This window comes from Mirounga angustirostris, unplaced genomic scaffold (assembly GCF_029215605.1).
Source record: "Mirounga angustirostris isolate CCGP_5_RB_7025 unplaced genomic scaffold, mMirAng1.0.hap1 SCAF_7, whole genome shotgun sequence".
Classification (NCBI taxonomy): Eukaryota; Metazoa; Chordata; class Mammalia; order Carnivora; family Phocidae; genus Mirounga; species Mirounga angustirostris.
In genome coordinates, this window is record NW_026991715.1 from 113,372,450 (window position 1) to 113,386,013 (window position 13,564).

Genomic DNA, 13,564 nt, shown 5'->3' on the forward strand with positions numbered 1-13,564 from the left:
GTCCCCAGCGTGTTGGGCGCGTAGGACGGGTTTCTGTGGCGGGACTTAGGCTCGGTGCTGGTCGCGAAATCCGCCGCCAGCACAGGGGATCGCAGCTGTACCCTCAAGGAGCTTCCGTGAAATTGTAAACAATAAGTGAATGCAAACGCGACTTCAAGTCAAAATATGACTGGTGGTTAAAGGTGGGGGGCGTGGTGCCGCGGAAGCGTGGAATACGCTGTGGCCAAGTGTGGGCAGTTTCCCCAGAGGAAATACTCGAACTGAAAGCTGAAGAATGAGTAGATGAAAAGAGGAGGAAAGTGGTTCAGGTAGAGGTAAACAGCATCTGCAAAGACCAGTCCAGAGGGAGAGTATATTGCGAGTAAGGCGCTGAACTATGGGGGAAAGAGGGCCAGGCAACACAACACAGCGGAACAGATCACGCGAGGGATTTAAAAAACTTGAAGCCCAATTCCGCCATCACTCTTCCCTGCTTTTTTCTCCAGTTCCCTTGTTTTCTGACTTCGCTATGTTTTTTAATGTGTATTTTCTCATTTCCCTTCACTGGAATGTGAACTTCATTAGGGCAGAGAGGAGTTGGTTATTGCCAATGAACGATGAAACAGTGTCTTAATGTAGTACACAAATTTTTTGTTGAATGAACTTGAGTCTTAACTCTCATTGCAATGGGAACATGTTACAAAACCTTTACATGTTTAATGGGTCGCTTTGACTCCTGTATGATGGAGATTGCTGGGTCTAAGCAAAGAGGTAGGGAGACAAGCTGTTGTACTAGTCCATGCAAGGGAGGGCTGTATTCTGTCCTGGAGACCCCTTAATAGACCTTTGTAACACCCTATCTAAAGTAGCTACTATTTTAGGTGTGTCTAGCACATTTCTGGTTCCATATTTGTATTTTATTTGTTTTGTTTTCTTTTTGTTTGTTCTCCCAACTAGAGTTTGAGCAAGAGGGTGCGTGTCTTGTTCACAGTCATGATTTCTGACATCTAGTACAGTAGGTATACATAGTAGGTTCTCAACAAATATTTGTTGAATGAATTAATGGTCGATGTCAGTGGAGATAGGAGGAAGTGGATGAATTTTAGAGAGATTTAGTATGGAAAACTGTCAGGAAGTGAGGATAGATTGGTGATTAGGGTTGAGGGCACTTGGAGTTGCCAGACTAGTTACTGGGTAGTCCTTAAGGTAAGGAATGGGAAGTGTGCCCTCATCACCATAACATGGCTTACTTGTACTGTAGCTATTTGGGTCAAATTTTCTCTCTGCTTGTCTGTGAGTTCCCTGAGAACAGAGCTGGAGACTTTTGCATCTTTTTATTCTATTCGTGGCCCAGCCCAAATGTGTTGTAACCAACACCTGATGCTTCCTTTTGGCCTCAGGAGAAGGGCAACGTGGGTCAAGGAGGGATTATGATCCCCTTTTACATTTGAGAAAAGTGAGGCTCAGAGGGGTTGGTACACCTGCTCAGGGTCCCCCACTGAGGATCCAGGGACACTAGAAATCTGATAGTCCCAACACTTGGCAGTGTCAGGAAGGATGGAGCTTCAAATCCACCCTAGAGCCATGAGCCTATACCTTGAAAAAAACAAAAACAAAAACAAAAAGCCAAACAAAGCATTTTAACAGATGAGGACTGGCATCTATGCTTTAGCCATTTTGTTTACACTTCTCTTAGCTAACTGACTTATACCAAATATGCTGCATATGTACATCCATCATCTATTTATTAAGTGCTAGTGTGCTTCTGAATGCTGCAGTGCAAGAGGGGTGGTGGGGTAAGGCATGGATGAAATGGAACCTTGGAACTAAGAGGAAGGGCTGCTGCCTCCACCACTTCCTGTGGGCTCCTGCAAGTTACGTAACCCCTCTGGGCTTCAGTTTCCCTCACTGAAAACTGAGATAATAGAGCCTATCTCACAGAGTTTTAGTGAAAACAAAAGGGATGATGCCTGGAAAAGTGATTAGTTAGCACCAGGACTGGCTACGCAATTTAAAGAGCAAAAGGAAAATGTGACACCCCTTGTTCAAAAATTATTAAGAGGGTAAGGGCAGAGCATTAAACCAAGCCCAGGGCCTTACTAATCTTTGTGACTGCACAGGTTGTGTGCTTGTGAACCTTGTGAACACAGTGCCTGAGGCATGGAGTGTTCAATAAATGTTTATTATTAACTCTGTAGTGTTCCCCCTATCAATGATCCCCAAGATCTATCGGTGGGGAAAAATGCTCAACCCCCAAATAACTGCATGAGGAAGAATACATGCTGAGGACATAACTGGAGTGTTGGGTGTCATTCTAGGATCCACATTTTTAGAAAGAACATTAACAATCCAGATTATGTGAGCTGCTTTTTCATTGAAGATGTTTAAGTGGAATCTGGATGAAGACTGTCAATTATGGATTAGTTGTTTTTTAGCTTTTTGATGGCTTTGATTACCATATAAACATTTCTTCAGTGGAAAGAACACGGGAGTTTTAGTCAGACATTTCTTATCTAGCTAATAATAAGAGCCACTATCGACTGAGCATTTCCTATTTCTCAGACAGTGTGCAAGATGTTTCCCATATACTATCTCATTGAGTTTCCCCAATAGTCTTGGGAGGAAAATGGAACTGTCAACCTGGGTTTCACAGATAAAGAAAACAAGAATCAGAGAGATCAAGTGACTTTCCCAGACTCACCAGCTGGTTAGTGGCAGAGGCAGGGCTCAAACCCAGCCCTGTGTGGATCCAGGCTCATAGGCCCTAAGCCTTTTGCTCTGCCTCTGACCAGCTAGGTGATTTTGGTCAGGTTATTTTCCCTGTTCTGGTCTCCAGCTACCTCAAAGAGTGGTAAAGTTGGGATAAGGCAAAAGTATGTAAAGCCCTAGGTAGGGTAAAGTACGTGAAACCTCCAGCAAAGTGTCCAAAGGTTATTCTGGGATTTTCTTTCTCTCTCCTGGAGTAACCTTTGAGCTCTTAACAGTTAACAGGTTTTCTCTCTTTTGGAAGGAAATGTAAAGACCTAAAAAGTGCCTACAGTCTTGAGAAAGTAATGAGTGGCACAGTAAGGGGAGTGCCCAAGACTTGAGGTTCTTGCTTCCCTATAAAAGTATGAAGTGTTAGTAAAAGGCACTCCTGGCAGAAATGAGCCACTGTCCTTTGGTTCTCCCTGACAGCAGATATGAAGTGCAGACTGGAGAACCCTCAAGTGCAAAATCAAGATAAAGACATACTGAGCATCAGTTGGATTTCTAGCCCTAGCTCCTGGAGCCTGAGTGTCATATGAAATAGGTAAAGGACCTGACTGACCACAAATGACCCCACCCTCCAATGCCTGCAACATCCTGTGGACGTTAGAAATCCACGTTCCTGTCTCTCACTGTGACCTGAAAATAAGTCCGCTGCTGAACCTCCCCTCGCCTGCTGCGTATCAGATCTCTAATTTGAAAACAACTCAAATGCGGGGTTCTGGTAGCCACATCTGCCCAGTTCTGAAGCACATAAGGAATGATTGCAGAATTTGCATGTTGTCTGTAGCTTTTGTTCACCTTTACGCAGGCAGGGAAATTCTGTTGATTTTTTTGGCCTCTTTATGTTGCCCAGAGGTTGTCACGGATGCCCAATATGAATCCAAATGGCACAAGTGTGAGCAGATGATCAAGGCTTGTCTCTTTGTACGGTACTACCTACCGATGCTTCAAGCACTGTCTTCCTCTGACCTACAGCCTGGGAGTGGGACGCTAGAATGGGATGGAATGGCTTATTCACATGTGCTTTCATTTCTTCTTCAGCAGTGAGGGCAAAGACATTTAACAAAACCTTTACAACCGTGCAGATTTCTATCTCCCTCCACCCCTGTTTTCCACCCTCTGGGAAGTGACAAGGACACCCTCCATGTCCCTCTTCCCTTCCACTTCTTCCCTCCCCATATCCCCTGTAATCATGCAGACAATAAAGGCTGGTCTCTTGGGTGCCCTGGAGAGGCTACTTCCAGTGGGGGCTACTTCCAGTGTTCTGGCATCTCCTTGTGAAAAAAGTGTTTCCAATACAATCTTGTATTTCCTTTGGAATGAAATCTTCATCCTTTTTCTAGGTCTTCTTCATTTCCCATTCCTAAAGTCCAGAAAGACAAGAAAAATCAGGTTGCTGAATATTCTAGTGTGACTTGCAGAATAAAAACATTCCACTGTACCTAATTACATAAAGATCTCCACTGGCCAGATTAGAGAGCCACGGGTCCTAGTCTCACCCTCCTTTGGTAGCCGTGGGTAAGTCCTTTCTCCACTCTGGGCCTCATCTTTATGGGTGCTCAAATATCACAAAGTTTGTCTTTCTCAGACAAGGAAACTGAGGCTAGTCTCTGCTTGGCTCTAATGCTGGGGTGGGGTGAGGTAGGAGGCTGAGGAGAGAGAAGACAAAGCAGTTTGGCAAGGAAGAGTGAAGGCAGGCAGCCCACCTGGCTCCCTTCTTTCCCCTGGAGCCATGTAGGGCTTCATCTGGGAGGGATACTGAAGTCCTGGCCAGTAGTGAATGGCTTTTTACCCACAAATGATGCATAGGGTTTTCAGCCAGCTCTGGAGGTGATGGTGTGAACCTGGGTAAAATGGGATGGCTCAAACATTCTTGCTAGGAGGATTCCCCACTCCCAACCTGCTGCTCTTCTCCCAGTCTTCACCATCTAAACTGCAGCTGCTCAGGGCAATGACTTAGGAGTCATCCTTGATTCCTTTCTCCTCCTCATCCTCCACATCCCCATCAGCAAATCCTTTGGCTTTACCTCCAAAGCCAGCCACTTCGAATCACCCCCACTATACCCTTCTCATCTCTCATCTGGATGACTCCTAACTGGTTTCCCCTCTCCCCTTATCAGCTCTCAACATTGTTCCAGAATGGTCTTTTTTTTTTTTTTTTAAGAGAGAGAGCACACGTGAGGCAGGGGGAGGGGCAGAGGGAGAGAATCTTTTTTTTTTTTTTAAAGATTTTTTTTTTTTTTAATTTGAGAGAGAGAGAATGAGAGACAGCACGAGAGGGAAGAGGGCAGAGGGAGAAGCAGACCCCCTGCTGAGCAGGGAGCCCGATGTGGGACTCCATCCAGGGACTCCAGGATCATGACCTGAGCCGAAGGCAGTCGCTTAACCAACTGAGCCACCCAGGCGCCCAAGAGGGAGAGAATCTTAAGTAGGCTCCACACCCAGCATGGAGTCTGATGCGGGGCTCGACCTCAAGACCCTGAGATCATGACCTTGAGATCACAACCTGAGCCTAAATCAAGAGTCTGACACTTAACCAACTGAGCCACACAGGCACCCCCAGAATGGTCTTTTATTTTTTATTTATTTTATTTTTTATTATTTAAATATTTATTTATTAAAAAAAATTTTTTTTTTAAGATTTTATTTGTCAGAGAGAGAGAGCACAAGCAGGGGAAGCAGCAGGCAGAGGGTGAAGCAGGCTCCCCACTGAGCAAGGAGTCCAATGTGGGGCTCCATCCCGGGACCCTGGGATCATGACCTGAGCCTAAGGCAGATGCTTAACTGACTGAGCCACCCAGGCATCCCCAGAATGGTCTTTTAAAAATGTAATTCATATCCACAGATTTTTTGCTCAAAACTTGCCAATGACTTTCCATTATGTTAGAACAAAATTCACAGTTCTTCCAATGGCCTACAAGGATCAAAGAGAAACAAACTGGCCTACAGGCCATATCTGGCAAACTGTGTGTTTTTGTAACACCCATCAACTAAGAATGGTTTTTACCTTTCTAAATGTTTGAAAACATATCAAAAGAATAATTTTTCTCGACATGTGAAAATGGTATGAAATACAAATCTCAGTGTCCATAAATAAAGTTTTATTGGGACACAGCCATGTCCATCATTTGTTTACAAGTTGTCTACTTTCCTGCTACAGTGGCAGAGCTGACTCATCCTGAAAGAAACTCTGTGGTCCACAAGCTCTCAAATATTTACCTTTATAGACAAAGTTTGCTGCTGTATAGTCTAGATGATCCAGTCTCTGGCTGGTTACTTCTCTAATCTCATGTCCTAATGCTCAGATGTTTGTTTTTCAAGTCCACGATTTCTTTCTTTCTTTTTTTTTTTTAAGATTTTATTTATTCATTTGAGAGAGAAAGAGAGAGAGAGCATGAGCAGGGTGGACGAGCAAGGGGAGAGGGAGAAGCAGGTTCCCCGCTGAGCAGGGAGCCCAAAGAAGTGCTCCATCCCAGGACGCTGGGATCATGACCTGAGCTGAAGGCAGATCCTTAACCAACTGAGCCACCCAGGTACCCCTCAAGTCCACAATTTCTTATCCCCAATTCTGAAATCCAGAAAGCCCTGAAACCAAGATTTTTCTCAAGTGTTTTGGCACAAACACAATTGGTGCAAAACCTGACCTGAACTGATGTGAGGCTGTTTATAATCTACTCCACAGGGTGTGAATATTCACGTGCCTTCTTGTAGAATTCTTAACATGTGTGCTTTCAGGGTACTTCCTGAGAAGTTTTTGGGGTTTTTCATCATATACAGTATATGTACTGTATTACCTTTCTAAAATCCCAAAAGTTCTGGAACACAGCTGGCCCCAAGAGGATCGGCCTGTGGGCCAGTATCATGGAGTGAGCCTGGGACTTTGAACCGAAAGAGGTGGGGCCGAGAACCTCTTGGTGAGGTTCTATGGAAAGGAGGCTGCCAGATCTCTGGATTTTAATTCGCTGAGCTATTGCTGTACCTTGGCTTTCTGTAGCACCCTTCCTTGGTTGGAGGTTACGATGGATGGGCTTCTCTTCCTCAGCTCAGAAATACAGTTGACAGGGAGAGGTTGCTCTGGGGCATTGTTCTGGGGTTTATTTGCAGTTTCCTGTTGATGAGGAGAAATAGTTACATAGGTGAGGCCTAATGATGGCTACCCACACCTGGCTCGCCCTCCAAAGCATGCAAATAGAAGGCGCTGTGCACACATGCCAGCACCAAACAGGGCGAGGGAGGAAGACCACTTGAGGGCCTTGGAATAAAAGTAATGATGTCTAAAATTACTGACCCCTCACATGCACCAGGCTTTGTGTGGATTAGCTCATTTAGCCTTTCCAAGCCTCTGAAGTAGGTACCATTATTAAGCATCCTATTTTGCAGATAAGGAAAATGGGAAGGTCAAGTCACTGCTCAAGGTCACACAGCTGGTGAGTGGGAGAGCTGGGATTCAAACCCCACCGCCCTCTCTCTTCACCTCTCCCCTGTATTCCTTCTCTTCTGTAGTGCCTTCACCCCTTAACTTTTCCAGATAATTGCTTAGTACGTGACTGGATGTAGTTCCTTAAGTGTGGCATATTAACGGCTAAGCCTGCAGGGAATTTAGAGAAGACTTCTCTTTATCTCCAAAGGCCAGCAAAAAGGATCACAAGTAGTGGGAAAAGCCATCTGGAATGTGAATTTCAGGGCACACTGGTGAGGAAGCAGCTGGGATGAGTGAACCACTTCTAGCTCCTTCTCCAGCCCTCTGTGGGTTTGCCTTTGTCCTTTAAGCTCTTCATCTGTAACTGAGGTTGGAAAGCCCCATGGAGAAGAAGCAGGGGGGCAGAAGGAACGGCCTAGCTTCGGAGACATCGGGTGTGGTCTGACCAGGCAATGAGGCCTCGGACAACAACAGTAAGAATGCAGTTCCCAGTGACAACTCAAATCTATCAGACAAGTTATTTCATCTCTCTGAGTCTCCATGTCCTTGTCTGAAAGCAGGCATAACTTTTATTCATTCAACAAACATTTGTTGCACTCCTAATCTGCAGACTCTGTAAAAGGCTAAGGCTATAATGATAAAACAGACATAGTCCAATTTTTAATAAAAATACAATCCAGTGGGGGAGACAGACATTAGACAAGTAAGGACACATAAATACACACACATACACACACACGTATATCCATATACACACATTTACATAAATTGTGGCTAAGTGCCATGAGAAAGAATAACACATGGGACTCTTGGTAATTTAGACCAGTGGTTCCCAAATGGGGGTGATTTTGCCCTTCCAGGGGACGTTTGGCAATTTCTGGAGACATTCCTAGTTGTCAACTGGGTGTGGAGCTACAGACATCTAGCGGGTAGAGGCTCAGAATGCTGCTAAACATCCGACAATGCACACGGCAGTCCCCTATAAAAAGAATTATTGGCCCCAAATGTCGGTAGTGCTGAGGCTGAGACACTCAGATGGAGACGGAGGTCAGCCAAGTTCTCCCTGGGCGGTTCTCAGTCGGGGTGACAGTATCTACCTTGCAGGGTTGCTTGGAGCCCTGGAGATGATGGATCTGCAAAGCTCAGAGGACGGCCTGGTACACCGGGGGCCCTAAGACAGGGCATGTGTACCATGGCTAACACCAGGCTCTGGAGTCAGACTTCCTGGATTGCGGATCCTGCCTCCTACTTAACTGAATGACCTTGAGTAAGTCCTTCAACATCTCGACCTCCGTTTCCTTGTACGTCCAGTGGTGCCAATACACCTAGCTCTACCTCCCAGGACTACCGTGAAGATCATATGAGATAACAGAAGTTAAAATGCTGTACTGACCTATGGTTATTGTTCAACACACAATTGTTATTCTTACTCAACATATCATAGTTATACTTATCAGTAACCCAAAGGCTACTTCTAGGATCACATTCAGGATAAAACGTCAGGGCTGCGGGGGGAGACAACACAGGCGGAAACTGCTCTGAGAGTCCCCTCTCTAGCAGTGCCACCTGCTCTTTGGGAGGCTCTCTTTTGGCATGTTCCCACTCCTCTTTGGGTGTTCGCTTGCTCATCTGTTAATAAGTATAATCCCTACCCCCAAAGAGTGATCATGAAGATCTATAGCTTGTGAGGGGATTAAGAAGCAGCTGTCTCTGGCCCAGAAGGGCATGGACTCACCCCACTCTTGTTCTTGCTGCCCACGGAGAGCCCCAGGGCTGGGCCCCCTGCCAGGGATCTCTGCAAGCGCTCCTTCACAGCCACCAGTCGCAGCTCCAGGTCGATCCGGCGCTCCTCCTTTGCCCGACACTGAGCTTCCAGGGCAGCCACGGCCTCCTCCAGAACCTTTAACTTTGCTCCTGTGTGTCCAGAGACATGTGTGAGAAACAGCCGAGCCTGGCCTGAAGCCTCAGGGAATTCGGCAGGACCTCAGGTTCTAGTCTGTCCCTCCCAGAGGGTTTTTCCAGCCCTTAGTTCCTACTCAGAGATGGGCTCTGGGCCTGGGGTTCCAGCTCCATGCTGGGTTGTATAGTTTTTTACCTGCTCTGTACCTATTGCCCCACCTTCTGGATATAGAACCTTGATTTTCCCCTGGGAAACCACATTCTCCTCCCATTCCCTCTAGTTTGGATGGAGCTGACCTCACTTTTAGTTCAAGGGGTTGGCATATAACTTGGACCTGGTCCATAACCTATCTCCATCTTCTGGTCACAGTGGTTGGATTAGAGATCAAAGTTGGTCCAATCAGAGTGAATCCTGAGGCTTTTGTGGGGTCCATTGGGAAGAGAAGTTTTCTCTCCTGGGGCAGCTGAGAGGATTGGCTGAGGGCTAGAGCTGTGTAGCCATTATGCCACCACGAGGGGCACAGAATGAAGCCAACGGAGGAAGGCAGAAGCCAGAATTAGAGAAATATACTTTCTGGTGATACATTTAAATCCCTGGAACTTGCTATATCTGATTGCTCAGTTTTCCAATTAAATTTTTTTCTTTCTTTTTCTTTTTTTAAAATAAGGTCTAAGCCCAATAGAGGGTTTGAACTCATGACCCTGAGGTCAAGAGTTGTATGCTCTACCAACTGAGCAAGCCAGGTATCCCTACATTTTTCTTAATGCTTTTTTTTTGGAATTTCATTTTTTTTTTAAAGATTTATTTATTTGAGAGAGAGAGAGCACAGGGGAAGGGGCAAAGGGAGAGGGAGAGAAGCAGACTCCCCACTGTGCACGAAGCCCAGTGCTAGGCTGGGCTCTGGGCTCAATCTCATGCTCTTGAAATCAGGACCTGGCTGAAATCAAGAGTACAACACTCAACTGGCTGAGCCACCCAGGTGTCCGTCTTTTCATTTCTAAGCTAGTTTCACTTTGGTTTCTCTTAATTGTAACTGAGTTATAATCCCCTACTGGGATTTTCTGCTTTTTAATCTAAACTAACAAACCTGTATTAATATCTTCTCATGCCAAGAGTTGTGTTAGGTCTTACCAGGTTTAAAAGTTAGTTTCATTCATTCATTCACTCATTCATTCTATTCAGTAAATACTTATTGGGTGCTTAGTGCTTACTTTGTACCAGGTGCTGTTACAAAACAGGCCAAGACACTAAATTCATATCTTTCGGTGGTTACCCTGAATGTAAATGGGCTAAATGCCCCAATCAAAAGACCTAGGGTATCAGATTGGATAAAAAAACAAGACCCATTGATATGCTGTCTGCAAGAGACTCATTTTAGACCCAAAGACACCTCCAGATTTAAAGTGAGGGGGTGGAAAACCATTTACCATGTTAATGGACATCAAAAGAAAGCTGGGGTGGCAATCCTTATATCAGACAAATTAGATTTTAAACCAAAGACTATAATAAGAGATGAGGAAGGACACTATATCATACTTAAAGGGTCTATCCAACAAGAAGATCTAATAATTTTAAATATTTATGCCCCTAACGTGGGAGCAGCCAATTATATAAGCCAATTAATAACAAAATCAAAGAAACACATTGACAATAATACAATAATAGTAGGGGACTTTAACACCCCCCTCACTGAAATGGACAGATCATCTAAGCAAAAGATCAACAAGGAAATAAAGGCTTTAAATGACACACTGGACCAAATGGACTTCACAGATATATTCAGAACATTCCATCCCAAAGCAACAGAATACACATTCTTCTCTAGTGCACATGGAACATTCTCCAGAATAGATCACAGCCTGGGTCACAAATCAGGTCTCAACGGGTACCAAAAGATTGGGATCATTTCCTGCCTATTTTCAGACCACAATGCTTTGAAACTAGAACTCAATCACAAGAGGAAAGTCGGAAAGAACTCAAATACATGGAGGCTAAAGAGCATCCTACTAAAGAATGAATAGGTCAACCAGGAAATTAAAGAAGAATTAAAAAAATTCATGGAAACAAATGAAAATGAAAACACAACTGTTCAAAATCTTTGGGAGGCAGCAAAGGCAGTCCTAAGAGGAAAGTATATAGCAATACAAGCCTTTCTCAAGAAACAAGAAAGGTCTCAAATACACAACCTAACCCTACACCTAAAGGAGCTGGAGAAAGACAAGCAAATAAAGCCTAAACCCAGCAGGAAAAGAGAAATAATAAAGATCAGAGCAGAAATCAATGAAATAGAAACCAAAAGAACAGTAGAACAGATCAATGAAACTAGGAGCTGGTTCTTTGAAAGAATTAACAAGATTGATAAACACCTGGCCAGACTTATCAAAAAGAAAAGAGAAATGACCCAAATAAATAAAATCATAAATGAAATAGGAGAGATAACAACCAACACCAAAGAAATATAAACAATTTTAAGAACATATAATGAGCAACTATATGCTAGCAAATTAGACAATCTGGAAGAAATGGATGCATTCGTAGAGATGTAAAAACTACCAAAACTGAACCAGGAAGAAATGGAAAACCTAAACAGACCCATAACCAGTAAGGAAATTGAAGCAGTAATCAAAAATCTCCCAACAAACAAGAGCCCAGGCCCAGATGGTTTTCCAGGGGAATTCTACCAAACATTTAAAGAATAATTTAATACCTATTCTTCTGAAATTGTTCCAAAAAATAGAAATGGAAGGAAAACTTCCAAACTCATTTTATGAGGCCAGCATTACCTTGATCCCAAAACCAGACAAGGACCCCATCGAAAAGGAGAATTACAGACCAATATCCCTGATGAACATGGATGCAAAAATTCTCACCAAAATACTAGCCAGTAGGATCCAACAGTACATTAAAAGGATTATTCACCACGACCAAGTGGGATTTATTCCTGGGCTGCAAGTTTGGTTCAACATCCACAAATCAATCGATGTGATACACTACATTAATAAAAGAAAGAACAAGAACCATATGATATTCTCAGTAGATGCAGAAAAAGCATTTGACAAAGTACAGCATCCTTTCTTGATTAAAACTCTTCAGAGTGTAGGGATTGAGGGTACATACCTCAGTATCATAAAAGCTATCTATGAAAAACCTACAGCGAATATCATTCTCAATGGGGAAAAACTGAGAGCTTTCCCCCTAAGGTCAGGAACACGGCAGGGATGTCCACTATCACCACTGCTATTCAACATAGTACTAGAAGTCCTAGCCTCAGCAATCAGACAACAAAAAGAAATAAAAGGCATCCTAATCGGCAGAGAAGAAGTCAAACTCTCACTCTTTGCAGATGATATGATACTTTATGTGGAAAACCCAAAAGACTACACCCCAAAACTGCTAGAACTCATACAGGAATTCAGTAAAGTCACAGGATATAAAATCAATGCACAGAAATCAGTGGCATTTCTATACACCAACAACAAGACAGAAGAAAGAGAAATTAAGGAGTCGATCCCATTTACAATTGCACCCAAAACCATAAGATACCTAGGAATAAATCTAACCAAAGAGGCACAGAATCTGTACTCAGAAAACTATAGAATATTCATGAAGGAAATTCAGGAAGACACAAAGAAAAAGAAAAACATTCCATGCTCATGGATTGGAAGAACAAATATTGTGAAGATGTCAATGCTACCTAGAGCAATCTACACATTTAATGCAATCCCTATCAAAATACCATCAACTTTTTTCAAAGAAATGAAACAAATAATCCTAAAATTTGTATGGAACCAGAAAAGACCCCGAATAGCCAGAGGAATGTTGCAAAAGAACAGCAAAGCTGATGGCATCACACTTCCGGACTTCAAGCTCTATTACGAAGCTGCAGTCATCAAGACAGTATGGTACTGGCACAAAAACAGACACATAGATCAATGGAACAGAAGAGAGAGCCCAGAAATGGACCCCAACTCTATGGTCAACTAATCTTCGACAAAGCAGTAAAGAATGTCCAATGGAGAAAAGACAGTCTCTTCAACAAATGGTGTTGGGAAAATTGGACAGCCACATGCAGAAGAATGAAACTGGACCATTTCCTTACACCACACACAAAAACAGACTCAAATGGATGAAAGGCCTAAATATGAGACAGGGGTCCATCAAAATTCTTGAGGAGAACACAGGCAGCAACCTCTTCGACCTCAGCTGCAGCAACTTCTTCCTAGAAACGTCGCCAAAGGCAAGGGAAGCAAGGGCAAAAATGAACTTTTGGGACTTCATCAAGATAAAAAGCTTTTGCACAGCAAAGGAAAAAGTCAACAAAACCAAAAGACAACCGAGAGAATGGGAGAAGATATTTGCAAATGACATATCAGATAAAAGGCTAGTATCCAAAATCTATAAAGAACTTACCAAACTCAACACCCAAAGAACAACTAATCCAATCAAGAAATGGGCAGAAGACATGAACAGACATTCTGCAAAGAAGACATCCAAATGGCCCACAGACACATGAA

General features: G+C 43.6%; 1 protein-coding gene across 3 annotated transcripts in view; it reads right to left on the minus strand.

Moving 5' to 3' along the window:
* Positions 1-2,403: 2,403 nt before the first annotated feature.
* AFAP1L1 (actin filament associated protein 1 like 1) overlaps positions 2,404-13,564 on the minus strand; it is a 64,095-nt gene continuing 52,934 nt past the window's right edge. For all 3 annotated transcript variants that reach the window (XM_045903178.3, XM_054504030.2, XM_045903188.3), the window contains exons 17-19: positions 8,886-9,064; positions 6,710-6,838; positions 2,404-4,093 (exon numbers count right to left, since the gene is read on the minus strand). In XM_045903178.3, the coding sequence (XP_045759134.1) occupies positions 4,070-4,093; positions 6,710-6,838; positions 8,886-9,064 (332 nt within the window). In that variant the 3' untranslated portion in view covers positions 2,404-4,069. The remainder of the gene's footprint in view (positions 4,094-6,709; positions 6,839-8,885; positions 9,065-13,564) is intronic.